This window comes from Acomys minous (assembly GCF_964271855.1).
Source record: "Acomys minous genome assembly, chromosome: 1".
Classification (NCBI taxonomy): Eukaryota; Metazoa; Chordata; class Mammalia; order Rodentia; family Muridae; genus Acomys; species Acomys minous.
Genome location: NC_140483.1, coordinates 12,542,662 through 12,568,014, shown reverse-complemented (window position 1 = coordinate 12,568,014; position 25,353 = coordinate 12,542,662). Strand labels below are relative to the sequence as shown.

The window sequence follows — 25,353 nt, the reverse complement described above, 5'->3', positions numbered from 1 at the left end:
CTGCCACAGTCCCACTCCATATCAGCATTCCATTGTTCCAAAAACAGTGCTCTAGTCTTAAAATATAATGCTTCCCGTGAACTCTCACAACGTTGTAAGAGTGTACCACACTGTTGTATCTTCTCTGTATGATATTCCATCGTAGTGTACTGCGGCCCCATCACCGTGTTCCACTATCTCCTCACAGTGCTCTATGGTCCTCATTTGTGCCATCATGGTAGTCCGTCGTTTGTGTCTCAACGTTCCTTTGTCCCTACCCTAGTCTTCTAGTGTCCCGTCATGGTGCTTCCTCCTCTGTCCTTGCATTTTGGCCAGCGCATGTCCCAGAGCATCTGTGGCACTGAGCTTAGTGGCTTTCACACAACAGGTCACCTTTGTGTATCAGGACTCATTTTGTGCCTGCCTTTAGATGTCCTTCTCCCAACCGCCCTAAGGAAAAATGGGGAATAAACTGGCTCATGGATAGGAGATTGCTTGGCTGGCATTGGTGGAACTGGAATCCATAGGTCTAAATGTTCCCAGCATGCTTTCTGGTCATATTTGAGTTGGTTGTTATCTCTTCTGTGCAAGAGAAGTTCCATATGACCACTACTGGTCAGATTTCTCCTCAGTAGCTTTGGTTTTAGAGATGTCATAGGAGGCCTCCAATGTATAGGTTGGACTGTCACCCACACATTGGGTTAGCTGCTGCAGACGGAAGGATAAGGGTCCTTATAGCCACCCCAACTGAGCCCTGGGCTCACTATTAGGATTGTGAGCATTCTACAGACCACAGGAAGGACTTTCCAACTGAATTGGGCAGTGGCTCTTGGTAGATGGTGTAAAAAGGACATTGTGACTTGTAAATGCATGGCGTAGAGACAGGAGTCTGGCCCAGTTTGGGTTTTTCTTCTGCCAAGTCATGCCTGCGCTCTGAGTCCAGGGACCTGGCTTCTTTCCTCCAATCCACCATCCTTCCTGCTTATTTTCATTCCTTTCCTGGGGCTCCCATTCTCTCTCTGGGTTGGTCATTAGCCAAGACTCTTTCAGCTCACCTCTGTAGACCTGGGCCTTCATGGAAGGCTGATGGGTGTCCTCTCTACCATTTTTACAGTCATAATTAAACCACCAGGTGAACGTAGTTAGGAAACTAACACTTGGTTCCTTATCACCCCAGAAGTGGCCACTACCATGGATAGAAATGGCTACCAATAGCCCTGAGCACCACAGCCATGCGCTCCACAGGGCATGGTGTAAAGCAGCATGCAGAGAGTTTGTAGCACTTTGATCTGTTGACCTGTAACCTCTGTCACTGTGTCATTATTTAAAGAACTTGAAAACTGATAAAACCAAAATCGGAGACTTCTTGTGGTTTTCTTCCTGCCTCTCAATGATCAGGTTGGATCAGGCATAGAACAAAAGTTTTATCTTGAAGTTGCCTATGTGTCTTGATTGTCAAAGGATTTCAAAGTTTTGTGGAAACAAGGCTGTCTTTTGTGGAAACCAACTTTCTGACATGGATGGGTAGGAATGTTAAGAAATGTAAAGGCATCTGAAGAGGCTTGCTGATCCTCAACAAGGGAAGAATGTTCTGGAAGCAGTTCATTAATTGATCCTTGATAGTAAGTGTGGAGAGAGGCACACAAAGACACCTCCATTCACTGCTACTGTACCCCTGTAAGGATCCTCAGAGATGGCTGGCTTACTGTACTTCTGTAAGGATTTTCAGAGATCCTGTTAGAATCCTCAGAGTAGGATGGTCTCTAGTAAGCTCAGTGGTAGTGGCTAACTCTTCCTTCCTCGTCCCCATACAGTCCTTGCCCCTGCTCATAGGATGGGCACATTAACGTGTGATGTCCTTAGTGTCTATGACTTGGGAAAACAAAGGACTCAAAGGTCCTTAGTTCCTAATGGGCCTGAGTGACACAGGAGGCATGCATTCACCAAGGCAAAGGACTTCATCCCTGGGAAATGGAATTCTGGGAGCTTGCTGCCCTCAGAAGAATGGCAGGTTTTTTTTTTTCCTTGAACAAATATGGACCAAGACCTTCCAGAATGTGGAGAAGAGTCAGCAAACTTTCTGAATAACCTATTATAATGTTTATCCAAAATATAAGTCTATTGTATCATTTTCTCTCTCCCTCTCTGCCTACTTACCTTCTCCCGCCCCCCCCACAACCTTCCTCCTTGCCTTTTCTTTTCAGTTAGGGGACTCAGCCAGGCCCCCTCCCCACCCCTGCACAGCGCATAAGTGCTCTATCATCGATATATTGCCTCTCCCGTTTATTTTTCACTGTCATGTACCTGTGTGCTTGTGGCTGTATGTGCTCACTTCCCCTCTCTCCCCTTCTCTATTGACCTGAGTTTTCTTTTCGCCTCCGTGGAACTGATGTCTTATTCATCTTTGTTGCATTTATTGAATAGAGTTTTGTATTCTGTATTCATGTTTCAAAAAAGAGAATGAGTGGAACATTTCATGTCTCTAAAGATAAACGAAAAACCCAATAGCGATGACCTAAACTCATCACCCTCTCAGATGTAGCCCCCAGCATTGATTTTCTTCTGTGCGCCAGCACTCCCCCACGGAGCAGGGCCTTGGACTCCTGGAGCAGAAAACGGGCATGTGCACTCGACAGTAATTGAGAGTAATGTCAGCAACCTTAAGACATCTTCTGATCTGCACCGTCCTCCCAGGACTGGGGCGAAGCGGATCAATTCACTAGGCCCGGATGCTTACTTTTAATGAGCAACTGGGGAAGCTTCTGCAAGCACAAAGGACCAAATCGGCTCCTTGATTCTGGAGAGCGCAGGGTCAGGCCTCTGGGAGGCAGGACGAACAGCAGAGGCCAGTTCCACGAGGCCCAGGTGGGTGAGTGGGACGCTGGTAAGTTTGATTCTGATGGGGTCTTATCTTCCTTTTGCTGTCGTCCCTTTCTGCTCTTTACTCTCCAATACACTCTCTGTGTTCCACTGTGACCCTTACCTTTCTATTCTGAGCAAAGGTGCTGAGGGACAAGCATTAGCATTTGATGTGGGTTTGACAGACTAGTTACTAAAAGATATTCGCATTGGCTATTATTCAAGAACATGGAAAAATTCTACATTATATGCTCAGTTTTATTAGCCCTCACTTCCTTTCTTCCTGTAGGACTGATAGAGTGCTGAAAAGCAAGGTTGGCAACCTAGCCACTTGCTATTTTATATCATAGAACAATTGTTACAAATATATAAAACGTTACTTCTGACCAGTGTTGTGTCCCTATGACATTTCTTAGGCACTTCTCCATATTTTTTTAAAGACATACATGAATAAGGCACACACATTATAATTTCAAAAAAATGTGATAATTTCTAATAGAATTGGGCTTGCACACTCCTACTAATTATTCTATGCATTTAGAAACATTATTCTGAGAACAAACTTCTGGCTTCACTGAGCTGCAATGAGGGTCACATCACAGACAAGGTGAAGGTCCCTTACTATATACCAGTCCACTTCTCTAGGTGAAAATCTGTTGGGAGGTTTTGTTCTTTTCCTTTGTAAATTTAGTGTATTCTGATTTTATGCGCTTATATAGAATAGTTCTTGACTGTAAAAGATGTGCCTCTTAGTCTCCAGGGAGACATCCTCTTCACCCCAGGAGGAAGTGGTGTGTGGGCCCAGGTAGCAGGCTTTTCCCTTTAGGCTCAGCCTTGGCTGAGCAGCCTGACTTTGGATGCACAAGCCATATCCCACAGTGTGACCGATTCCTTTGCAGAGGGCTGAGAGCCTGAAATCCATCTGTGTTGTGTTAATATACCCCACAGATCCCACTGGAAGCACAGGTGCTTGCTTTCCCACTTGTGGCTTGCATTTTGAGGGAGTCATTTGGAGATGCCGAGAGGAAGTTGTCATCATTGGCCAACCATGATGGCTGCACTCCCTGGTGCTTCAGGAACCCCTACCTCAGACGCCAGGCCAAGGTACATGGCTGGAGAAAGGGCATAGTTATAGGAGGCTCTGGACCACCTGAAGGCAGTGAAGCTGACGGAGCACCTCAATGTCTCAGCCCTCAGAAACTGGGGCTGCTGCTGAACAGGAAAAGGTGGATGCAGGCTGGGGTGGGACAGCATCGGTGAGGCCTCAGGCTGAGCTCGGGTCCTTCACACTTAGGGGGCTTTGGAGCTTTATTGGAAGCCCCAGTGATCACATCTGGGCTGTAGCTCAGAGATGCATGCTGTTGCTTATTGAGACGCCAACTCCCACTGTCCAAGGACCAGAAGCAGGACCCACAGAGGCTGGTCCCCACCCCGACAATGAACCCATGCCACTTGCTCACAGGAGATCACACAGTTGTGGCTTTCTTCCACAAGGCTGTCAGTCGGACACAGGAGAGCAGACACCATTCCACAGGCTGTCCAGGACATCATTCTTTTTGGGGATGCTTTCTCTTGCCCTGTCCCTTTCTTTCTTTCTTTCTCTATTTATTTATTTATTTATTTATTTATTTATTTATTTTTTGGTTTTTCGAGACAAGCCTTGGCTGTCCTGGACTCACTTTGTAGACCAGGCTGGCCTCGAACTCACAGCGATCCTTTCTATCACCTCTTGACTGCCATCTCTGGTGTTCCTGGTGATCTTTGGCTGTGTTACCTGTCTGTTACCAGCCCCCAGAAACTGGGCGGGGCCTCCCTGTAAGGCAGCCTCTGCTTCCCACCAACTCCCTCTCTTCACACATTTATACTGTAAAGTTGCAGCCAGGTTCCCTTTGCCTTGGGGGGATGCGTGGGAGGCACTTCTATCTCCCCCTCAAACGCTAGCTATTTCAGGGGATCCTCCCGGCTCTGCATCTTCGTTTTTTCCCTCTCCCATGTGATTCAAGGGGTCCTATAGGATTGCTGCAGGCAGAGGATTTGTTCCCTGGCTGTGCGACCTAGGAACTGTCCCAGCCTTGGCCCCTGATTCGGGACGGCTGCTCCTCTGGCAGAGGCTTCTGCTTAGTAAGATGCACACCCAGGGGTTGCTCACCCCGAGGCCAGTCTTAGAGTTCTTTGTATCAAGAACTGTTTGTCCAGGACTTGGGCCAGTGCCGGAGTCGGCCCGTCACGTTGGGAGGGGAGCGCTTGATCTTTTGTACTGATCTCTCTTTGTCTCACTTGCTTGTCATCTGTTCCCATCTGCCCGCGTTCAGCATCTCCTTCTCGCCTGGGTCCTGCGGAGCCAGAGATGGGGGTTGTCTAAAGAAGGACCAACTCCAGGAACTGTGACCCCCCCCGCCCCCCCCTCCCCCAGAACCCACAGGGGCTCCATACGCGAGTAGAGTAGGCTAGAGCAGGAAACTGGAGGGAGAAGTGGGGATTGCCGCATACGGGAGAAATAAGACTGAAGGCCTCTCCCAGGCCGAGCCGGAGCTGAAGTTACCATTAACTCAGCCTCCATCTGCAGTTATCTCCCCCCTCCCCCGCTGTATTTTCTTTATGGCATTTATCACCACTGGGCCTATTATTCATTATTTGGTTTTCTCACTAAAATGTACAATGCATGATGTCAAAGATTTTTCTTTGACACATATACCGAGAGCCAGGAGTCATACTTGGCTGAGAGTAGCTGCTCTTGGGAAATGAGTTTATAGAGGAAGTCTCTAGTGGCTTTTGGGTGACAATGCTGCTTCAGCAGGGGCCCCCTACCTTCCCGTTCAGGGTTTAGTTTTTGTCCTCTCTCCTGCATTCTCTCTGCTCTTATGAACTGTGGTCAGGATGTTTGCTTATAGCCTAGAAACGCCTTGTTTTCCATCTGTAATGCTCTCCTACATTTTGATCTCAGACTTGCTTGCTGTTGGAAAGCTGTCCTCACTTTCCGGGGAGACTCTGTGCTACCCTGGGTTTAACATGTGATATACTTTAAGGACCCACATGTCCCCTTGAAGCTGCACAGCCCCTTGCACCCCTACCTCATTGACTTTCCAGCCAGCTTTGGAGGGGACTTTAAGCAAAGCTGTCCCTGGCTTTAGCTGGTGCAATGCCCTGAATTTTAGCACCACCTTTTCCAATGTTTCTCTTAGAATTCAGTATTTCCCCGTTACACCTGTCTTACAGCATTTTGCTTTTTTACTTTTAATTTCAAAGGGCATTATAATTAAACACAGCAAGCAAGCTAGGCACTTTGTGATGTATTTACATAAGCCCCAAATGTATTTACCTAATAATGTTCCTGCTCTGGTGAGTGAGTTTCATTTCTATAATCTCCTAAGAAATTCTTTCTCTCTCAATAGCATTAAAGGTCTGATTTAGGGCGAGGAACAGGAACTCCCTGAATGGTTCCATGCCAGAGAGTCTAATTTCTTCAACAATAGCTCGAATTAGATGAGAGTTGGTCTACAGAGCTTCCTGTGTGACTCCGAGCAGCCTCTTTCCTTTCCCTCTGTCTTTTCTTCCCCACTGATAAATTAGTAAATAAAGCACCATGGCCTTGAGTTCACGCATGGCCTGCTACCCCTTTCTGGTTCTCTTCCCTTTTTTTTTTGTGACTACATTAAGTCTAGGGTGCTCTACAGCTCCTGGAAGCAGAGGGCCCCAGGCTCAGAACTGTCCTTGGGCAAATGCCATTGTGTATTATAGCTGTCCTCCATGCTGAGCCGCCCCACACTACCATGGATCTGCTGTCAGCCCTGAGAAGCCTTTCCTGAGTCACCATGGGAACCAGGAGTGGAGGTGCAAGGCGACCTGTGGGGCAGCAGAAGTGGATTATTTAGTGCATGTTATTATTATATGTAGTACAGCCGGAAAGAGTTATTTTGAGGACATAAAAATTATAGTTGCTATAAGGGAGTAGGCGGCCACCACTCAGAAAAACATCAGGAGGACTCAAGGCTGATTTTTGAAAGTAGCTCTCTGCCCAGGGTGAGCTCAGTATCCCATCTCCCATGGAGGACATGACACTGGGCCCTTGAGGATTTCTGGACACGTACAAAACATAGAATTGACTCTTGTCTTACTTCTTTTTTTAAATTTAAATTTATTATAATTTATACAGATTATATCCTGATTGTTACCCCTCACTTGTATCTTCCTGTTCCCACCCTCCCTCCCTGAGACCTCTGATGGAAGAGGTCATCCTCCCACACCACATGACCACAGCCTATCAGGTCTCAGCCGGATAGCCTGCTTCCCCTTCCTCTGTGTGCTGCTGAACCTCCCCATCAAGGGGGAAGCGATCAGATCAGGAGCATCAGAGTTCATGTCTGAGGCAGTCCCTCTGGAGACTGAGCTGTCCACTGGCTACATCTGAACAGGGCTCTAGGTCCTCTGCATGCATTGGCCTTGGTTGGTGCATCAGTTTGTGCAGGGCCCCCTGGGTCCAGATCTGCTGGCCTTGACAGTCTCCCTGTGGGGCTCCTGAACTCTCTGGGTCCTTCTGTCCCCCCATTCTTACTCACCACTTTCAGCACTCCACCCAGAGTCCAGCCGTGAGTCCCAGCATCTGTCCCAATCCCCTGCTGGGTGGAGTCTCTCAGAGGACATCTATGTTGGGCTAAAATCCACTTATAAGTGAGTATACACCATGCGTGTCCTTCTGGGTCTGGATTACCTCACTCAGGATGGTCGATTCAATCCATTTCAGGATTTCCTTGTTTTTAATAGCTGAGTAGTATTCCATTGTAGACACGTACCGCAGTTTCTTTATCCATTCCTCAGTTGAGGGACACCTAGGTTGTTTCCAAATTCTGGCTATTACGAATAAAGCTACTATGTACACAGTTGAGCACATCTTCTTTTGTATAGTAGATCAAGGATATCTTGCTGTAAATGCAGCCGTGGGATCTGCATGGTACCCTAGAAAGCCACGCTAGACCCTTCACTTGCAGTGGCAGCTGGTGGTAGGTCTAGGTTGGTGTGAGACACTTCTAAGGGGCAAGGTCTTACCAGATGCCCTCACTTGTCAGAGTCAGGAAGAACGTTCATGGCTCTTTCACTCATTTGACTGTGTAGTAAGATCCTTTCTCATGCTAGGAAACAGGAATGAGACAGACCCTCTCTCTCCTCTTCTGGCCTGGGTGGACATGGGGAGAGGGTTCCTGGCCGCAGCAATCACAATAAATCCCTCTCACCCCAAAGAGCATGTGGTTAAGGGGGATCTGCAAAGATGAAGTGGGGTAGGGCAAACAGGAGTAACGAGTGCAGAGGCCACACAGTGGCCAGATCACACCAGGGCCTGATGCCGTGTGGAGAATTTGAAAAACTCTGGACATTATTCCTAAGGATAATGGGGGAAACCACAAGGATTTTAAGCAGGAGAGTGTGCATCCAGATGTGGAGCGTGGAGAACGGGAACCCAGGCAGGACACAGCTGCAATATGAGAACCTTTGCTACTTTCAGATAATCACGGGTGCAGATGAACTGTAGAGTAAACCAGAAGCCCCCAGTCTGTAGCCATTTCTTTAAAAAGATGTGATCAGCGCATCGTTCTGATAAATGATACAAGAGATTCTGAAACATTTTCTCATAGCTCAGCATACTTAGGAAATAACTGCAGCGCAAGACAAGCGCACAGCACTCTTAGTGCCTCATTTGGACTGTCAAAGCAAGATCCGGAAAGCACTGGAGACTCTGAGCTCTTCCAAGATCTTCCTTTACCCCTTAGCAGTCAAACTACTCCCCTCCTAGGGGCCTGTCCTGCCCACAGCTGCTGAGGTTTCTTTTCCTTGGCTGCAACTCAATTCTGCGGCCAATGGCAGAGTCACCTCACCCAGTTCTGCAAATGTAGCAAGTCATCCAGTGCCACTATCTTAATCTATCTGCGCTACTGTAACAAAATACCGCAGGCTGGGTAAGCCGCAAATCACAGAAATGCCTGCGGCTGAACGGTCCAGATCAAGATGACGCAGATTCGGTGTCTCCACCTCCAAGATGGTGGTGTTCTGTTGCTGTGTACTCTTGGAAGGGGTGACGTGCCAACAGGCAAAAGGGCAAGAACGTGGCAAGCCCTGTCAACTCTTGGGTAGCTAAATCCATTTGTGAGGGCCGGCCTCTCATGATTTGGTTTCCTGTGAGTAAGCTCCAAGGTGAGGGTAAGTTCCACACACATGTTGAAGGACACAGGAACATTCAAACCAGGGCTGTCATTTTGTTACCTATTGGTCTCACATTTGCAGGTGTGCTGGCTTGGTCGGTAGTTACGGGAGATATGAGTGTCAAGTGGGAGTGGATGTTTGACTGTATTTCTGTGTTATGATAATCATTGCAATTTTCTTAACTTATAGCTCCTAGATCTTGAGCATTTAGAGTTTCAGTATGAGCAGAGGTCTGGGGAGATGGGATTCTAGAGGCATTCAGGACAAAATCAAAAGCATCTGACAGCTGGCCATGGGGAAGGTGAGGGCAGAGCAATCACCATGGCTCCCAGGCTGAGACTGGCAACACCTGTAGTGGCAGTGTTTGTTAGAGGGAAGGGACTGAATGGGACGGGGGAGGCACTGGTGGGTGGGAGTCAGTCTATAGCTTTGCTTCCTGTATCAAACTGGGGTGACTCAGGGAGGCCCCATCAACATTATCAGTTTTGTTTACTTACAGGTAGCAGGCACTCCGTAAACGTCCGCTGATTTCATACTTTGCAACTCCCCATGATTGAGTTAATTGTTGAGTGATAATACGGAATAATGGGGACGTTTATTGAGGACCTCCCATGTGTCAGGCGTCACGCGAGGTACTCCACACATCTTACCTCATTCTTATCTTCCTAATAACTCTAAAAGGCTCTGACTGTTTCGTGTTTCTGCCAGGTAAGTGGATGGTATTATATGAGGTAGGTGGCCGGGTGAGCTCAGTGCTAATTAGCATGGGGAGAGGGCGTGTTCTGGAAGCAAATGGAAAGCGGAGGTGAGGAGAGGCTGTGGCTGTGAAGCTATGTGGTGGAGGCAGAGAGGAGGAGCCAGCGCTGCCATGTCGGGTTCCCTTTGTGCAGTGGTGCTGGGCATCGAGTGCAAATGGCCCTATGGGGTATGGGAGAGGCAGCAAGCTCAGCTCCTGTCTGGACACTGGTTGGCCTTGGAGATCAGTTGGCTGGCCAGGGCCACAGCTTTAATCATCTGCAAGTGGGTATCAAATCTGCAGTCTAGCTGTTCAAAGCGCACAAGCACAGGAAAGCACTGTCCTGCCCTGGTTCACTCCGGCAATGAAGGGGTGTCATCTGTGAGCAAAAGAACTGCTGGAGGGTGAAGGGCTTAGCTTAGAATGAGTTTTCCTCATCTTTGTTTTGGAGGAATTTCTTGGGGGGGGGAACCTTTGGAGTCCCCCATTCAGAATGGGCTTCAGCAGGATTTATGGCACATGGGGGACTTTGAGATATGCAAGGGGCATTAATCCTAAGGATGTTTTCTGCAGGCTGACAGGACATGCAGGGAAAGGGCGTTGTGAAGCTGACTCAGCAGGTGGGTGGTGACAGGGTGACCCACTTAAAGAAAAGCCCCAGTGAGGGGCTAACAGGAGCATATATTTTCCCCATATTGTCCCCTCAGGGAAGGTAAAGAGACCCTCAGACTCTGGCAGACACCTCCCCCACCCCCACCATGATTTCACAACACACCGAAGACACTGTTTGCCTTGGATACAGGGAGGCCAAAGATTTCCCCATTAGTCCCTGGGTTGGGCACGGAACATGTCTGACATCTCAAACCGCTTTGATCTTCCCATGAGCCCTGGCTGGAGAAGTGGGAAACTAAATTCACTCCCATCTGGTTTATGATTCTGTCCAATTCAATAACTGAAATCGTATTTCCTGCATAACTTGGTCTCTTTGGGGCCAGTGCCCCTCTGCCCTTTCCTCTCAAGATGGCGTTGAGTATGTGGGCAGCTGGCTGCTGAGGTGTGAGGTGGTTTGCCATCCCCCGCCCCCCTGCCCTCCATGGGGCCTTCTGTAGTAATCTGCTGTCCTTTTTCTTTTGAGGCTGCGAAGGTTTCTGCGGAATCAGCTAGGAAGTTCTGTCTCCTGGCTCATTGCTTTTCTAACCCAGGGAGCTGCTCCGGTCCAAGCAGGCTCCCACCTTTCCACGTAGGCTTTCTCTGAGAGCCAGCTGGAGCAGAGGCAAGGGGGCCTTGGTCTTTCGCACACTTCAGCCTATCCAGCTGCTTTGTCCCTGCTCTGGAAAACAAAACCACCTCACAACTCTCCTTCACTTTTCTAAATTTTTTTTATTTAATTTTAATTTATGTCCATTGGTGTGAGCAATCTCCTTCACTTTTCTTTGGAGCTGTATTGGCAGCCAGAGTCAAGAAGAAAAATGTTGGGGAAGCCTAATCACAGCATGGGCTCTACAAATACCATGCTTCCTGGTTCATGCAACTTGTGTTCTGTCATCTACATAGATGGCCTCTCTATTCGGCTGGGGATGTATAGTCATATACCATCTAATGATGGAGGCAGATTTTGAGACATCTGCTGATAGGACAGTGCTGTGTACTTACCAGCCACTGGTCTGAGTAAAGCCTTGATGCCATTAGGAGATGTGGTAAATACAAACGTGTGACGCTGCTGTGGGGTAACATGGGATTAAGTTTACAGTAAATTCTATAAGTAGGAGTTTACTCTAATGATAAAAAATTTTACAGTATAGTAAATATACAAACTGAAACACAGTCACTTGTTATTATCAAGTAATATGTTTTGTATATCATTACACATGCTAACCTTTCGTAAGACTGGCCAGCTTCCACAAACAGGTGTAGTGAGTTGCACTAGGTGACAATGGCTTCAGGGTTACTAGATGAAGGAATTTTCACTTCCATTATAATCTTAGGGGACACATTCAAATATGTAGTCTGTGGCACTTGAAAAACAACATATGTTCTTATATCTACTATAATATATGTAACATATAACATAATTTTAACATAAATTTGATAATTTATGTGTTCACAGATAGTAAAAATATATGGAAAGCATATATACTTTTTACCTGAAAAAGAATAGATCATTTTATATATTTTATAATATATTTACTTACTTACATACATATATCTTAGTATTAAGATATTTTATATTTAGTATCAAGATATTTGATACTTAGTATCAAGATTCTGACCCTGTACAATAAGGTGTGGGACACAGACCCATTTTACAGATGAAAATTCTGAGGCTCACAGTTCAGTGACTGCCTCTGGCCCATCTGCATGGCTAAGCTATGGTGGTGATATGTCTTAGGGAGCAGGTGACAGTTATCGCAGAGTTGGCATGTCTCATGGAGATGACAAAGGCTAGCACTGAATCGGAGCCAGGTGCTACCAGGCTGACTCAGGGAGAGGGCAAATGTGAAGAGAGACCTCAGAGGAGAGGCCAGGTTTTGGGGAGGGTGAGGTCAGAAATATCTAGCATGTCTCTGTTCACAGGAGTGAAAGATGGAGTCTCTGTTGTTTGAACAGAGCCCAGGCTGACACTATTGTATGGATTGAAGGGTCTGCTAGAAGCCAAGAGAACAGCCACCCAAATGCTGGGGGATCGGAGAGACCACTGAGAGTTTCCAGAGAAATGGGTAGTGGAAGTTGGGTGAAATGCAACTCGCTGTTGGTGTGGAAACCAGAGGGAGGGACAAGGCAGGGACTTCCTCTAACGATACAATTTTCTTTAAGCAGAGAAAGGCAGACATGAGAAAAGGCAAGGGGAAGCAGAAAGTGGGTCCCAGGAAACTCCACTGGTGATGGGCAAAGACATAACATGAGAGTTGCCACTAGTGACATTTACATTAGGCAGTTGTATAGAGCTGTGGAGGGGAGTCATTCTGCCCATCCTCCTTCCAGTGTGGGGAAGCTTTCCTCAGACTTTAAGCTCTGTCTGTCTGTCTGTCTGTCTGTCTGTCTGTCTGTCTGTCTCTGTCTTACTCTGTCTGTGTGTACCTGTCTGTGTGTCTCTCTCTGTCTCTGTGTCTCTGTCTCTGTGTCTGTCTTTCTGTCTCTGTCTCTGTCTCTGTCTCTGTCTCTGTCTCTCTCTCTCTCTTTCTCTCTCTGTGTGTGTGCGCGCACGCGTTTTTGTTTGTCACACAGGGGGGCTGCTACTAGCACCCATTAGTCAAGTACACTGTTCAACAATCAGGATGGCCTCCACCACCACCGCCACCACATCACTCCATGATGCCAACTGTACTGTGGCTGGGAACCCCACTCTAGCTCATGACACTTCCGTCACAGGAGTGCTACTCACCAAGAGAGAGGCTCTGCTCTAAGCCTGGGTCTTGTCTCCCATAGCATTGACTCATGCCGCTTTGGGCTTCTCTGTTGGAGAAACCTTCTGCAAAATGGGCTAAACTGCGGGACTGCCTTGGTGGCCATAGTAGGCATGTTCAAATCACCTCTGACAGGTTCATCCTGAAGTGATGGGTGGATCCTGTGGGGCTGGGTGGAGCATAGAGCCTACCATCTACTTCCGGCCACCTTCTGGTCTAGGCAGAGAGACAGAAATTGTCAACAAAAGCAAGAGCAGCCAAAAGCATATGTGTGCTTTAAGCAGCCAAAATGGCATGAATGAAATACTGTGGGCTTGAAAAGGCATGCTCACCACTGGGGGGTGGGGTGGGGGGGTGGAAAGTGGGGGGAGGAGGAGGAGGAAGGGTGCTTCCGTGATTGCTGAGCAGGGAAGTGGCAAGCTAAATTAGTGCCCTGCGCACAGAAACATTCTGAGCAGTTTTGTGGAGGAAGAGTAAGCAAAGGGTGCCTCAGCTGTGATAAAATATTGAAGATGATTTTTAGAAAGAAACAAGCATTTGTTAGTGGGGTCAAAATCTTTGCTTTACATTTGAATGTGTAATCAGAGAGACTGTGGTTTTCTCACCTATTTTCAGCTTGCTCGGGTGCCCCCACTGCCAGTGACAGTGAGTGGAGGGAGGGAAGTAGACACCAGCCAATCAAAGGTATCATGGCTCCTGCTTTAGGGCCTTGTCTCTTGGGAATACGGAGTCCTTCAGTTATTCCATATGGATGGGTGGGTTCTTTGTCCCTTTAAAATTCATGTTAAATCTCAACATCCAGTGTGGTGGTATTAGGAGCTGAGGATGTAGGGAGATGGCTAAGTCTTAAGAATGAAGCCCTTGTGAGCAGGATTAGCATCCTTATCACAGAGCCTGTGGCCAGGTCGCTTCTCTCTTCCACGGATGTCAGGGTGTGGTAAGAAATCCTTCATCTGTGAACCAGGAAGAGGGCTCTCAGGAACGATACTGAGTCTGCCAACACCTTGGTCTTGGCCTTCCCACTTGCAGAACTGCAAGAAACAGATTGGTGGTGTCCACAAACCACCTAATAGATAGCATTTTATTTTAACGTCACAGGTGGGCTAAGACAAGTGGTGCCTCTCTTCTTAAAGTCTTGTTGCTCCCCAGGATGGTAGCTGAATACAGTGAAGGCAAAAATGACTTGGCAATGAAGCGGGGGACCAGACGGCTTTTGTGCAGCCTTGTGCTGTGTTCTGGGTCCTTGGTGACCTCTGAAGAGGTGATGGTGTCTTGTATGCTCTTTCCTGGTTCATCACGGTCCAATAGACACGAACCAGCCCCACCTGAGTGCCCATAAGTTCTACCCACGTGGGACGTCAGCTCCTCATCAGGTGCCTGACCCCTGGGGCCACTCCATAGCCTCTGCAGAGGGATGATGGACCTGCCCTTCTTTCCCCCTTGACTCAGGCACCATGATACCATCTCCATTACCATTTTTCTCTGCCTCCAGATTTCTGAGTTGGCAGCTGGGCATACGGACTCTGGGTGTGGGCTTCCTCTTTAAACCATCTGTGGTCTTAATATCATTTCTCCTCCAGTCACTGCCCTTCCCATGGTGAGGAAGGTCCTCCTACTGGGTTCCAATGTTTACCTTCTCCCCTCCTTTTCATCCACCTACAGTCTAGAAGCATCTTTACTCTATCTAGTGTTGAGAGATTCCCTTAGGCTTGCGCTCTTGCTACCTTTATCTTATAATAACACGGCTATTGACAGATGCAGGCTTTAATTTATTTGTCCATTTATCATTTGTTTCTTTGTGTTTTGAGAGAGGCTCTCGCTATATGGTCCAAGCTAGTCTCCAGCAACCAGTCCTTCTGCCTCAACCTCCCAAGCAGCTAGATACCTAGAACATGAATAAAACAGCAAATGTCTCTGCTACTGTCACCATGGTCTCTGTATTGCTAAATGCAACGGTCAGTTTTCAGTCTTTATCCTCTCAAATTTGTGTGCAAACTCTACTCTGCTGCTAACCTGCCTACTCCATGCCCTCCTCCTTTGGTTGCCCGGATGCCACACTGGGATAGTTTTGCCTCTTGCCCTGACTCTAGCAGCTACATCTTAGCCTTTTTTTTTCCTGAAAGGAACTTAAATTTAACAAGCTATAATTTAACGGCCACATCCTGAGTTCTAGCTGTTACAGATCCCATTTGATGCCTTAGTACCCATCCCAGTGGGGATTAGTAATGCTCCTAGTGTGTAGGTGATGAGCGAGGCTCAGGGAGGTGCTGTCTCTTTTTGGGTCCACACAGCTAGGGAATGGCAGAGACAAGAGCCATACCTACATCTTATGCTGTATCCCATTAAGGGAATCCTATCCCTTCACTAAAGTCAATCTCTTTCCCTCTCGTGTTTTCAAAGAAGCGCCCTCAGCCTTTAGTGAGATTTCTTATTCAGGGTCCCAATCTTCCTGAAACCCAAAGCTGTCAACAACCAGTGTCCCTCCCCATTGACTCTTTACCTCCAGTAAGCCTCATTTAAAAGTGTCATACCTGGGTGGATATGTGTCTTGTTTTGATATGAGAACTTTATCTTTTTTTTAAAAAATCATTTTTTTATGTGTACGTCCTTGCATGAGTTTATGTGCATCGCATGGGCACAGGCCCACCCCTTCCCAAGCTTCTCCAGACACCCACTCCCTTACTAAATAGAGACACCTGTGGGAAAGGCTGCCTCCAGTGGGCTCTTTAGTGTCCTGTGTGTGCCTGCCGTTCACAAAAGACCTAGGTCACTCTCTACCTTGGATAAAGAGGACAGGCTCTTCAGTTCGCTTGTTTTATCTGTTAGTCTTGCTCAGCTGGGCCAGGGGAATCCCAGACTCCTCCGCCCAAATTCCACTTTCACGTCCTCGTCTCCTTGACAACACATGGTGCTCTGTGTATACTTCTCTTTTTGTCTCTCAGTCTGTAGCTTTGTATCTTTGTCTCTGTGCCCCTCTCTCCCTCCCCATATCGTCTGGACTCAGAACGATTCTTTCCAATTGCTCTAGTTTGGAAAGTCCGTCCCCACTGAGACTCTTGAATTGTGATGGTTTGGGAGAGGTGAGGTTATTCAGGCGATGAGGTCATTTAGAGGGATTGGTGCTTTTTTTTTTTTTTCTAGACAGCGAATTAGCCATCACAGGACACGGGGCTTCCTCCCTCTCCTCTGCATGCACCCACTAGGCGCCTGCTTGTTGCCATGAGTTGAAACAGCAAGAGACGGTTCGTCAGTGTCATGTTCTTAGATGTCCCAGGCTGCAAGAACCATGAGCTGACTATAGTCCTTTCCTTTATAAATCACCCAGGCTCAGGTATTTTGTTATAGTAAGAAAGAGATGCCAATGTCTCTGTCTTAGTTTCATTTTCCATCATTGTGATAAAATATGCCAACAAAAGTATCTTTAGGGAAGAAAAGGCTTGTTTGGCTACAATTCCAGGTTCTGGTCCATTATGGTTGGACATCAAGTGCCATGGTGGTTACGTCCTCCATCAAGAACTGAGACAGAAGGAATGTACGATTCTGTGCTCTGCTTGCTTTCTTCCCTCTCACGAAGGATAGCATGGTGCCATCCCACATCAATTACCATAATCAAAACCCTCTCCCACCCACCTCACAGGCGTGTCTAAAGACCAACCCGATCTAGACAGCTCCTCACCAAGCCTCTCTTTCCAGGTGGTTATAGCAGGGTTGCACTGTCAATTAAACCTATCCCAGTCTCTCACAAAAGCCTCCTTCTTGTCTTTCCAAGCATAGCCATGTTTGTTGGGGTTGCAGGAGTTCTAGGGCTTTCTCGGCATGCCCCTCCTCCCTGTTTGAGTTGATTGAGTGCCATGCAAATGTTACTCTCTGTAATTCCATAGTCTATGATGCTTTGTGGAGATCAGACCACCCGGCCAGCGTCCCCAGAGCACAGGCAGCCCAACCAGTATACAGAGTAATGTGCATAGTTCAACTAGCCCTCATACTGATATTGTAAAGAACTGCGTTAACGGAGTTTCTTTGAGAACCAATTCGTAAGGCACACTAATCACTCTGTTAGTGTATCAGGAAAAGGCTGGCTGCAAGCAACATTGAACCTAACCACGCCTTAAACAAGTGGGGGTGAGGAGCTGATAGATCTGTTGTGACAGGAGTTTGGAGGGGGGTGGCTCTGTGCTAGCTCTTAGAAACCCAGACACACACAGGGTTTCTGCTCTGCTCTCCCAATATGTTGACTTTCATCCCACACTGTAGCCTGAGGCTTATGAGATGCCTCCAGATCTCCAGGCATAAAGCGGACTTCCTAGGTCAGCAGATAGGAGATGGGCCGAGGGCAGAAGAATTCTGGTAGGCAAATCTGCCACGCTTCATCAGGAAAAGCAGGTTCTATTATCAAAGTCCCACTTCAAACTTAAGCTCCTGGGACTGCCCTGTGGTGACCACTGGCTGGAAGGTGACTAGAGATAAGAGATTTGCCTGTGGAGACAGCTCCCAGCTTTCTGGTCTACCTCATTTGCCAGCAAACATGAACCCCAAAGCTTTACGACTGCTTCTGGAAATCAAAACTATGTTCAAAGATCGAGGTGCCATGGCTTTGAGGTAGTTCCCTCAAACAAGTGTCTGAGGTGTTTTAAGCAAGAGAGTAAATGCCTGTCATTTTAAGAGTATCTTTGAAAGGAAAGTACATTTATTTGGGCACTTTAGAAAAACCATCCTTGTCAAGAGGGTCCACACACACTTCATGTAGTAATTGGTAGGGCTCCAAATGTCTACACCTATGGCCTTTCTTTGGATCTCTGTGTGATTACTGCAGCAGCTTGGTGGACCCTATAAAATGTCAGGAGAGAGAGAGGGGGGGATAGAGGTAGAGATAGATAGATAGATAGGAAGAAAGAAAGAAAGAAAGAAAGAAAGAAAGAAATTAAACTGTTTTTTGGACTGCTTTATGTTAGTGTCTATGGAGTACTTATGGTGTGGTGTTGCAGCAGCTTAGACTGGGAGTGAGAATCTCCACCCCAGAAGGGAGCTGGAGTCACCCCTTTAAGGAGGCCTGAGTAGCATCTCTGGTTTCCTTGAGAAGTCACCCACTTCAGACCTCACAGAGCAGTCATTGTGTCCCTTGCCTGGGGACTGTGCCCTTCTCACCCGCTATCTTCTTTTGCCACAGAGCTTTGAGGAGCCAAGCGTCTTGGTGTGATGCAGGTGTCATCATCTGTGAGGTCTGTGAGGTTCAATGCATGGCCCTGTTCCAGTCAGCCCAGATCAGGGATCGCCAAGTGCAAACGTATGCAAGGTGCTATTGCTCACTCCCAAAGGGACAGAAACACGACTCATAAATTCCTTTGGTCATTTGCTTATATGTTTTTCTTTGTCAAAAATTCACTGGGTACTCTATATTTCTTAGCTGCTGGAATGCTACCAGGAGAGACTCCATGTTTCTTCTTGGCAGGGAGAAATCAGAGAGAAACAGACACAAGAGACTGACTACCAGATGGCCTTGGTAGGGGCTAGGAGTCCTATGCAGGGAGGGATGTGGGGCTCATCAGGGATGACAAGGGACATGCCACCATGGAACCTCCGTGTTAGTGGACTTGGGGGTGCAGCTTGTGTTCTATAAACAGCTGAGAGGCATAACTGATGTCTCCACAACAAGAGACAAAAGAGGTGCCATCTGAGCAGACCCTAAGGCAGGGTTAGTGTGGAGGGTGAAGACTCAACTGGCAGGAAGCACCCTACATACATACATTCATACATACATATATACATACATACATACATACATACATACATACATGCCAAGAAAAGATCAGCCAGGAAAAGCCATCGGGGTTCACTTTGTGCTTTCCAACTTTGCCTGGAGCTTAAACTCACAGCGGGTGAAAGACCAGGCAGGTAGGGCAGAGCCACTGTGTGAAAGGTTTTTATTTTGTTTCTAAGCAAAGAAAGGCATAGAAATGACATTATAAATGAGTTCATAGAAAGAAACTGAGCTGCAGAGGGCGACGGTAACTTGGAGGCAGGGTCTGTTTTTTCCCCCACTCTTGGGGAGTTGCTTGTTCAATGAGGTCCCACCCTGCTGCGTCTTCTGTGGTAAGGAGCAGCCCAGCCCAGTGCAGCCACCAAGCTCCAGCTCTTGTTTCACCTTGAACTTCATCTTGAATCCCTGTAATCGTCTGAGGGATAGGAAAGTAGGCGTGCATGAGTGTGTGTGCATTGCGTGTGTGTGTGTGTATCTCTGTCTCTGTCCCTCTGTCTCTCTGTCTCTGTCTATCTGTCTGTCTGTCTGTCTCTCTCTCTCTCTCTCTCTTTCTCTCTGTGTGTGTGTGTCTAAGAATTAATTTGGGATATAGTTTTGAGCCTCTCTGTTTTGAGAAAGGCTGGGGTGAAATTGGGATGGAGCTTTTCCTGGTGTTGATAGACCCTCAGAGGTGGGTCCTGGGTCATAGTTTACTGACTACATGCTCACGCAGTCTGAGAGTGAAGAAACAAGTGCATTCATTCACTCCTGGGCTGCAGAAACAACTTTATTTAGGCCCACGGTTAAGATGAGAACATAGAGCTAAAAAATGAGCCTAGAAAGTCCTTAAATGTTGCCAGGCCTTTAATCTCAGACTGCATGGGGGAGGCTAAGAATATTTATTTGTTTGTTTGTTTATTAGAATATCATTTATCTATTATTTGACACACATATGCACATAATGTCTCTTGATCATGCCCACCCCAGTCTCATCCATGAACCCCCACTGCAAAGTGTTCCACTCTTCCCAGACACCCAGCAGCACATCCCCTCCCACCTTCACGTCCTGCCACTTTTTAAAGATTTATTTTATTTTACATATATGTGTTTTCTTTTGTTTTTTTTTTTTTTTTGTTTTTGTTTTTCGAGACAGGGTTTCTCTGTGTAACCTTGGCTGTCCTGGACTCACTTTGTAGACCAGGCTGGCCTCGAACTCACAGCCATCTGCCTGCCTCTGCCTCCCGAGTGCTGGGATTAAAGGCGTGCGCCACCTTGCCCGGCTTATATGTGTTTTCTTGCTTGCATGTATTTGAATGCACTGTGTGTACATGTGCATGTGTGCGCGCGTGCGTGCATGTGTGTGCGTGCGTGCGTGCGTGCGTGTGTGTGTGTGTGTGTGTGTGTGTGTATCAGAAGAGGGCATAGAATCCCTGGAACTGGAGTTAGGGGTGTCGTAAGACACCATGTAGGGGCTGAAAACCAAACCTAAGTCCTCTGAGCAGGGAGTGCTCTCAACTGCTGAGCCATCTCTTTAGACTCCTCCTTTTTTTCTCCCTCCTTCCCTCCTCCTTTTTCTTCCCTCCTTCCTTTCCTTCCTTCCTTCCTCCTTTTTCTTCCCTCTTTCCTTTCCTTCCTTTCTCCTTTTTCCTGCTCCCTCCCTCCCTCCCTCTCTTCTTGAGCAATTATAACCCATCGTGTCTAGCTGGTGCTTTCTGCTGAATTGCTGACGTTCTCATTGCCTTGGCTTTGTCCAGGTCCTGTGCAGGAACCAGAGCTGCTGTGACGTCATGAGTGCAGTGGCCACACCACGTCTGGAAGCATTTCACAGCACTCTGACCTACCTCCTGCCTTGTATAGTCTTTGATCTCTGCCTCCCACAATATCTGCGGAGCCTTCCTGGGGAAAGGACTGATACATATGTCCCACTTAGGGCTGAACACTTAGCAGTCACTTAGTCTCCGCACTTGGACCCACTGAGTCTGTGCTTGTGCCCGCTGCAGAAAGGGGCTTCTCTGGCTAAGGTTGGGATGTTCTTACTTTTCACACGGGGACAGTGATGCCCGGAGCACACAAGGGGGAGTTAGAACTAGAAGAGCCACATGAATAAGAGAAACCAAGACTGCTTCAGTAAATCCTAGACTCTTGGTGCCTGGGATCCTCAGTGAAGCTGGAAAGAGGTGAGACTGGCCAGTACGATGGCATGCTGTTTTACACAGTGTGGGGGACACCAAGGGCATTGTGCCCTCACACTCTACAGGGCACGAGCATCTACACAGGCATGAGCCGCATTCTACAGCTTCCAAGGCACCGGTCTCTCCAGCTCAGGAGGTTAAAGCAGGTGCCCAGAGCCTGTGGCTCATCATTTGATGTCACCGGGAGTCAATGGTGCTGTCCCAGGAGGTGGTTTTCAGGGGTCTGAGTGGTCTGTCTCACACAGAAGGGAGTTTTCTATTTGCTTTTAAATTTACTCAGCTATTCGAAGTGACCAACACCAAGCCCTGGGATGTTTAACCTCTCTTGACTTTTATTTCTTCTGCTTCAAATTATGATGATTTCATGCTAATCACTATCTCAAGGGTATTGTACCCAAGGCTCTCACAGTGAACTCTGAAACATAAAAAGACCGCCGTACTCTACACAGATAATACAGAATCAACTGGCATTACCCCAGGCCATAGTGGAAAGGACTGATCACTCACTCACTCATTTGCATGCCTTATGTCCTGGCTGAATAGGTTCAAGGGTTTTCCCAACCAAACTTAGCCAGGTTGACGACCTTTCTGTTTCCATTCCACCGGTTGGGAGCCTAGGAACTGTGAGGTGGTCAGCATACAAGGGAGGCACAGCAATAAGGATGAGCAGACAGTTTTCATGCCTGAGTGAAATCCTCTCAGCGAGGCCTCAGGAGCTGAATGTGTGTGCCCTTCAGCCAGCAGAGACTCCAGCTGCATGACTTAGGAGGGCGGTGTGGTGCTCTTAGCTGACTGTGTCCTTCCAAGCTTCAATGCCAGATCTTATGCCCAGTATGTTCATACTAAGAGGTAGACCTTAAGCACCAGCTGGGTCTTTTTGCCAATTTACTTTTCTGTCATGCATCAGGCAGAGAAGTGGAAGCAGCGGGTGGCTCTCTCCAACACCAATTCTGCCAGCTTCTTGAATTGTGATAAATGCATTCCTGTTGTTTAGACATAACCCCCCGTCTCAGGAATTGTGTTACAGCAGAAGAGAGCAGTCTACAAGAGACACAAGCGCTGGTGTGATGGGGTCAGTGAGGGGCCTGGCCTGATCAGTAATTGTCTCCTCTGATTCCTTGCAGGAGACTGTTGGCTTCTGGCCGCCATTGCCTCCCTCACCTTGAGTGAGAAGCTGCTCTACCGAGTGGTTCCCAGGGACCAGAGCTTCCAGAAGAACTATGCAGGCATTTTTCATTTCCAGGTATTAGGCCTTTTCTTGATCTTTGCCATTACTTTTTTTTATCTTAGATATCACTCCAGATCTGCGGAATCAGAAATGCTGGGAGTGAGGCCAAGTTAATGACGTTAGACTATCCCGCTGGGGATTTGGGTGCGCGCTCTGGTTTGAGAACCTTCCCTTTAGACATTCACCCAGTCATTTCCATTCCCTTCCCTTCTTCCACCAGGCCACAGGGCCATGGGGCCACGGGGCCACAGGGCCACAGGGCCACGGGGCCACGGGGCCACAGGGCCACAGGGCCACGGGGCCACGAGGCCACAGGGTCACGGGGGAACCAGTCTGGACTAAGGAGCAGGAGATGGGAGTCTGAGTTACCCACTTTGGCTCCCTGGATGATGTTGAGCAAGCTTTTCCCCTATAGACTCAAAGAAAGTAAATGCCTCTAGATGCCTGGGGCATCTCTTGTGTGTGGATGGGGTTCCAATCCTTCTCTCCAGGCTGTTAAGGCTCACAAAGATTGGAGACTTGTTTACTGACCCCAGAAGCCCCATCCAAGGAGCTCTGTCTGCGTCTGCATGTGATCAGCTTTGTGTCTTCCCGTCCCTAGTTCTGGCAGTACGGAGAGTGGGTGGAGGTGGTCATTGACGACAGGCTCCCCACCAAGAATGGACAGCTGCTCTTTCTACACTCGGAAGAGGGCAATGAATTCTGGAGTGCTCTGCTGGAGAAAGCTTATGCCAAGTAAGTGGGATGGTGAGGGACCACAAGACCCTGAAGCTGCCCTGAAGGCTCTTCCTGCCCTTCCACTCAGTGGGCCAGCATCCAGACATCCACAGGCTATACAGAAAGTCCCGCTCTGAAGAGAAATGAGAATTTGGGCTGAGAGTTTAAGATCTCACCTCTGTGGCTAAGGATGTAGCTTAGTGATAGAGTGCGTGTCTAGCATGCATAAGACCCTAGGTCAAATTCCAATATCATAGACATAAATAACATACATACATACATACATACATACATACATACATACATACATGTTAAAGACCCCAGCTCTGTCTCATTAGAGTATCTCTCTTGCTGTTATCTCTTCCTCTCTAAGGCTCCAAGGTAAGATCTTAGGGCATCATGAATGCTTAAAATGGTGATGATGATGACAATGACAATGATGGTGAAGAAGAAGAAGAAGAAGAAGAAGAAGAAGAAGAAGAAGAAGAAGAAGAAGCAGAAGAAGAAGAAGGAGAAGAAGAAGAAGGAGAAGAAGAAATGTCTTTAGCTACCAAACTCAACAGTTTCTGCTCATTCCTTGGGTGCCACTTTTCCTGATTGATACTCAAAGCTCACAGGCAATTTTGGGGTTCTTTGGATTAGTCTTGTTTGCTGTCACTCTATTCTGACACCCCAGTAACTTCCGTTCTGTTAAGGCAATCCTTATCAGATGCTCCCCTGCTTCAAGGGAGAGTTTCCCATTCCTGTCTGTGCCTGGACAACCCAGAAACCCGAGCAGTCAAGGCCAGTTCTAGAAAGGCTACCCTTGGTTGTGAAGGGGAGGGGGATGAAGAAGGGTTGCCTGAGGATCTGAAATCCTGGGGTGTCTGTCTGAAACAGTGGTCTCTGTGTGTTCCAGACTCCTTGTCAAAACCAGCCAAAGTCTGTCGCTGGGCCTTTAGCCTATGTCCTGGCCTTGTCCCCTTCCATGGCCGGTAGTTCCCTTATTGGGGTTGCTTATGACTGTGGATGGTGCATTTTTTTTTCTTTTCAAACAGGCTCAATGGTTCCTATGAAGCTCTTACTGGAGGCTCCACAATTGAGGGGTTTGAGGATTTCACAGGTGGCATCTCTGAGTTTTATGACTTGAGGAAGCCTCCAGGCAACCTGTACAACATCATCCGGAAGGCCCTCCGTGCAGGCTATCTGATGGGCTGCTCCATTGATGTGAGCCTCCACTCTTCTTGTCTCTTTTGTCTGGCGGCACACTGACTTACAGGAACTGGTGGGTGGGACTAGGGCTGGTCACATTTTAAGGTTATGTCTTGCTGGTAACTGTCGGAGCCTCTTTAGTACGGCTGGACTCATCCCTAGAGCACAGCTCCGTCCCCTGGGCCCTAGATGCTGCTACTTACCATCCTTTTGCTACATCAGCTCTGTCTTTGGGAAAACAAACATGGCAGCTGACAATATTTGGTGAACTTGGAGATTCACGAAGAAAAGTGGAAGGTCCAGCCCTGACAGGAAGGCTGGCTGTACGGGTTACCAATGTGGCCTGAGCGATCAGATCTGGACACCACCAGCCCAAGGGCTGGATTTTATCCATCCATCCACGTTGTCTCTTTTCCTCTTTGGCTGTCATCCTGGGTAGTTCGGTTTGTTTGCTTTGTTTTGAGGCAGCATGACTATGCTCCGGGTAGCACTGCAGGCTTAGCGGCCACTCAGTACCTGCCAGTTCACTAGAGATGGGTCTCTGTGCCTATGGCTCGTGGCCACCCATGCACTTTTCCTACCTGGGTGATCCCTGGCTGTGGTGCTGCACTTTTAGAAAGCAGTGTAGTGCTGGCTCCAATGAGGTCAGGGTCAGCCTTTCTGATTGGATTTTCTCCTTGACCCAGGTCTCAAGTGCAGCCGAAGCAGAAGCCACCACCAGGCAAAAGCTGGTTAAGGGCCATGCATACTCCGTTACTGGAGTTGAAGAGGTAGGAAGGGGTTAATACAAATGACAGCAGAAGTCTGGGGTATCCTCAGGAGAAGGCTGAGGGGTACGACACTGAGGGGTTTTCAGTTGGCTTTGTGCTATCCAGCGCGAACAGGGCAATTTTCTCTCTGGATTCAGAGCCCTGGACAGATGTGCAGTTAACCTGTGTTCACTGCAGGGCTCCCCAACTTTTAGCTTCTCAGAGGACAGCATCTGAGACTCCCTGAACTCTAGCTCTCTGGTTTTAAATGTATACAACTCTTTTCTAATGTGGTCAGAAAAGCTATAGGGATACTCAGTTGGATTCTGCATACATCCCAAACAGATGTTTATGTAGGCAAAGAAGTAT

The 25,353-nt window shown here is 47.8% G+C and overlaps 1 protein-coding gene across 3 annotated transcripts in view; it reads left to right on the top strand.

Annotated features, from left to right (window-relative positions):
- LOC311600842 (calpain-8) overlaps positions 1 to 25,353 on the top strand; it is a 70,238-nt gene that overhangs the window by 11,417 nt on the left and 33,468 nt on the right. For all 3 annotated transcript variants that reach the window (XM_084787948.1, XM_084787946.1, XM_084787947.1), the window contains exons 3-6: positions 22,224 to 22,342; positions 22,929 to 23,062; positions 24,082 to 24,250; positions 24,922 to 25,005. In XM_084787948.1, the coding sequence (XP_084644074.1) occupies positions 22,224 to 22,342; positions 22,929 to 23,062; positions 24,082 to 24,250; positions 24,922 to 25,005 (506 nt within the window). The remainder of the gene's footprint in view (positions 1 to 22,223; positions 22,343 to 22,928; positions 23,063 to 24,081; positions 24,251 to 24,921; positions 25,006 to 25,353) is intronic.